Source organism: Nematolebias whitei, chromosome 15 (genome assembly GCF_014905685.2).
Source record: "Nematolebias whitei isolate Nwh7 chromosome 15, NemWhi1, whole genome shotgun sequence".
Classification (NCBI taxonomy): domain Eukaryota; kingdom Metazoa; phylum Chordata; class Actinopteri; order Cyprinodontiformes; family Rivulidae; genus Nematolebias; species Nematolebias whitei.
Genome location: NC_056512.1, coordinates 37277209 through 37282006, shown reverse-complemented (window position 1 = coordinate 37282006; position 4798 = coordinate 37277209). Strand labels below are relative to the sequence as shown.

General features: G+C 39.3%; 1 protein-coding gene across 1 annotated transcript in view; it reads left to right on the top strand.

Annotated features, from left to right (window-relative positions):
• The window catches only part of flr (fleer), a 25545-nt gene that overhangs the window by 16360 nt on the left and 4387 nt on the right, over nt 1-4798 (top strand). The window contains exons 14-16 of the mRNA XM_037688450.1: nt 2863-3070; nt 3859-3930; nt 4647-4750. Of these exons, the coding sequence (XP_037544378.1) occupies nt 2863-3070; nt 3859-3930; nt 4647-4750 (384 nt within the window). The remainder of the gene's footprint in view (nt 1-2862; nt 3071-3858; nt 3931-4646; nt 4751-4798) is intronic.

The following is a 4798-nucleotide window of genomic DNA, read 5'->3' as shown; positions in this document are numbered from 1 at the left end:
AGGAACAACTTAACATCAGGAACCTGTGAAGATGAGGAACATGTGAACTTGAGGAACAGGGGAATATGTGGAACACGGTAATGTTAGGAACTTGAGGAACATGTGAACATGAGGAACAGGTGAACTTGAAGAACAGGTGAATACATGGAACGTGAATATTAGGAACTTGAACATGTGAACATGAGGAATATGTGAAATTGAGGAACAGATGAATATGTGGAACGTGTGAATGTTAGAAACTTGAGAAACGTGAACATGAGGAACAAGTGAACTTGAGGAACAGTTGAATATGTGGAACATGTGAATGTTAGGAACTTGAGGAACATGTGAACTTGAGGAACAGGTGAATACTTGGAACATGTGAATGTTAGGAACTTGAGGAACATGTGAACATGAGGAACATTTAATTATGAGTAAAATGTGAACATGAAGAACACAAGGAACACGTGAAAATGAGAAACATGTGATTATAAGGAACATGTGATTATGAGGATCACGTGAACATGAAGAAAACATGATTATGAGTTGCATGTGAACAAGTGGAAAATGTGAACATGAGGAAAACAAGAACACGAGGAACATGTGATTATGAGGAAAATGTGAACATGAGGAACATGTGATTATGAGGAAAATGTGAACATGAGGAACAGGTGAATATGTGAAACGTGATTATGAGGAACATGTGAATATGATGAACATGATGAAAATGAACATGAGGAACATGTGAACATGAGGAACATCTGAACTTGAACAGGTGAATACATGGAACATGTGAATGTTAAGAACTTGAGGAACTTGTGTACATGATGAACACATGAACATGAGGAACATGTGAACACAAGGAACATGTGAACATGAAGGACACTTGAATTTTAGGAACATGAGCAACATGTGAACATGAGGAGTACATGAACATGAGGAACATGTGAACACAAGGAACAGGTGATTATGAGGAACATGATGAACATGTGAACATGTTGAACGCGATGAACACGTGAGCATGAGGAATGTGAACTTGAGGAAAACGTGAACATGAGTAACATTTAATTATGAGTAAAATGTGAACATGAACATCAGGAACAGGTAAAAATGAGGAACATGATGAATATTTAAACATGTTGAACGCGATGAACATGTGATCATGAGGAATGTGAACTTGAGGAAAACGTCAACATGTGAACATGAGTAACATTTAATTATGAGTAAAATGTGAACATGAAGAACACCAGGAACAGGTGAAAATGAGGAACATGTGATTCCGAGGAACAGGTGTCTATGATGAACATGTGAACATAAAGAAAACATAATCTTGAGGAACATGTGAACAGGAGGAACACGTGAACATGTGAAGTTGGGGAACGTGATTATGAGGGCATGTGAATGTTAGGAACATGAGCAACTTGTGAACATGAGTTGCATGTAAACATGAGAAGCGCGTTAATATGAGAACCATGTGAACATAAGGAACACGTGAACATTATGAACACGTGGACATGACGAACGTGATTATGAGGATCATGTAAACATGATGAACACAAGGAACATGTGAACTTGAGGAACACTTGAATTTTAGGAACAGGAGCAACATGTGAACATGAAGAACTGGAGGAACATGTGAACCTGAGGAACGTGATTATGAGAAACGGGAACATGATGAACACGTGAACATGATGAACACGTGAACATTATGAACATGGGAACATGCTGAACACATGAAAATTAGGTACATGCAAACATGAGGAACATGTGATTATGAGGAACACTTGAACATTATGAACATGAGGAACATGTGAACATCATGAACACTTGAACATTAGGAACATGTAAACATGAGGAACATGTGAACTAGGGGTGTACATCACCAGCTTTACCACGATACAATGTTATTGATAATGTTGATTGTATGACGATACGATTTTTCTCAATATCACAAAGTCTGTCACGATACAATTTCGATTCTATTCGATTCACAAGTCTGCGATCGATATATTGCGATATCAAATGCCCATCTCATTTACATATAAATAAATTTACAAAAACAATTCAAATATGATTTAACCATTTTATTACTTTTATTACAAGAACCTAGCATTAAAAAAAAACAAACACATTTTTTCTTCATTAATGAAAAAATAAAATAAATGATCTGTTCAGTATCGTCTCACATTTCTCATGTTTAAGTGCATTTTTTAAACCAGTTAACTTAAAAGTGCCCTGATTACCTTTCAGTTATAAAGAAACAAAAACAGATATTGAGCTTACATAACATGGCTATCAATGCCGTGTTTCTTCTTCAGGTGAACGGCAATTTGTTGTGTCTCCCGAGTATTTGAACTCACACTGGCACCTGTTGCATACGACATGAGTTTTGTCTGTTGAGCCGTCCTTCTGTTGGAATCCAAAATATTTCCACAGAGTTGATTTAAATCCAGCAGGAGAGTAAATTTCATTATCTGTGTTTTCTGCCTCATCTTCCATGTTGCTGAGGCAGCCGCAGAGCGCAGCCGCGCACGGAAATGGTGACACAGACGTGCCTTGGGAATTTCAAAATAAAAGCATATTTTAACGATGACGATATGAATCGATGTTTTAGTTTTGCCACGATATAATTGAATCATTAATCATTTGATTGATACATCAATTGTATTGTAATCGATGTAATGTTACACCCCTAATGGGAACATGAGGAACACGTGAACATCATGAACATAAGGAACACGTAGAGTGCGTTCAGTGTTTGTAAGCGCAGCCTCCTGCAGTGATCTTCAGTCATGTGACGTTTGCTGTAATAAACTTGACTCTGAAGGTTTCAGATTGCAGCAACAGAAACACTAACTTCCTTCTGATTGGTTCTGGTTCCAGGTACATCACCGTCCTCATGGCCCAGGCGAAGATCTATTGGAATCGGGAGAACTTCCAGATGGTGGAGAAGATCTTCCGTAAATCGGTGGAGTTCTGCAACAAGGACGACACCTGGAAACTGAACGTGGCCCACGTTCTCTTCATGCAGAACAAATACAAGGAGGCCATCGGGTTCTATGAGCCCATTGTCAAGAAGCACTATGATAATGTGAGTTTCTCAGGAAAAGCCATGTGTGCTGAGAGGTTCTGGGAGTTCTGGACCTGAGGAGAGAGTCTGAGCCTTGCCTTTGTGTCCAGGTGGAGCAGTGTAACATTCAGGACTGTCCCTGCAAGTGCAAAGCGTCGGTAAAATAAAGACCAGATCCTCTGACGTGTCTTCTCCTCTGCATGAAATCTGCTGCAGTTCCTTTGTTTGCAGTGAGGGTTCTGATGCTTCTGGGGTGAAACAAGGTGGACTTTTGTCCATGTTCTGACAAGCTGTTGATCACTCCGTGAAACAGAATCCACTTCATACACAGTCAGAACAAAGCTGAATTTTCACAGCAGTCTGTAATTATTCATGAAGGTCTGAAGTTATTCATGAAGGTCTGAAGCAACATGAAACAGCTCCAACTTGTTCCAACATATTTATCTAGAAGTCCTGAACAGCTGCCTGTTGGTGTCTTATTTCAGCCTTTAAAGCAGGTTCCTTATCAATAAATACATGTACTGTGTGTGTGTGTGTGTGTGTGTGTGTGTGGGTGTGTGCGTGTGTGTGCGTGCGCGTGCATGCCTTCTTGTAAACGTACTTTTTGGGGACTTTGCATTGACTTCCATTCATTTTCTATAGCTTAACCCTGACCCTTATCCTAAACCTTATGCCCCACTGAGACTTATCCTTGTGGGGACCTGGCTTTGGTTCCCATAAAGAGCAATTGGTTCCCACAATGCATGATTTTTTTGGAAAATTGGTACCTACAAGGTAACCTGAAACAAAAATGTGTGTGTGCGCTGCAGATCCTGAATGTTAGCGCTGTGGTCCTGGCCAACCTGTGCGTCTCCTACATCTTGACGAGTCAAAACGAGGAGGTAACACAAAGATCCTTTGTGATGAATATGCATGATGCCTTCAGGATCAGGACAGTTGAACTCTGACACCAGCAAACACTTTTTGTTATCATAAAGAAATGAGAGAAAATATCTAAATTTTGATTGTAAATCTTAGTTTGTAGGTATTTTATCCATGTATTTTTACGTGTCTTTAAATTTACTAGAACTTTTTTTTATTTGGACCTTTTTTTTCAACTTCCATTACAGCAGCAGAAAATTTGGTCGTGTCAAAGTGGTGAAATGACCGAATTTTTGAGTTATTTGGAGTTAAACGAGTCCTGAATTGTTCGTGAAACACCTGAACAGATTGATTGGAAGAGTGCTGTTTGCAGTGGGAACACAAGAGTTGGGTGTTTTTCACCGTCAGGGCTGCAAGAGTGGGCACAGTTCATTATTTTCTTTTGATAAACTGATTCTATGACATATTTTAAGCTGAAAACAACAACTCTTAAACAAAAAGAGACAATATTAATAAACTTTATTTCCTGTAATCCAGCTGGCAGCTCCCTCTCTCTCAGCTAACATCTGCTGTTCAAGTAATAATGATAAGTTAGGCTCATCAATCAGCCTTTTCTTCACGCTATCACACAGGCTCCGCCCCTCACTGTCCTGATGCTGATTGGACATAACTTTAGTTCCTCATGTGAAAGAATATAATCAATATAATAATAAATATAGAGCTGTTGTCTCTACAGGCTGAGGAACTGATGAGGAAGATTGAGAAGGAAGAGGAAGAGATCTCCTACAACGACCCGGACAAAAAGGTCTTCCATCTGTGCATCGTTAACCTGGTGATTGGGTGAGTCTAATTAACCTGGTGATTGACTGAGACTAATTAACCTGGTGA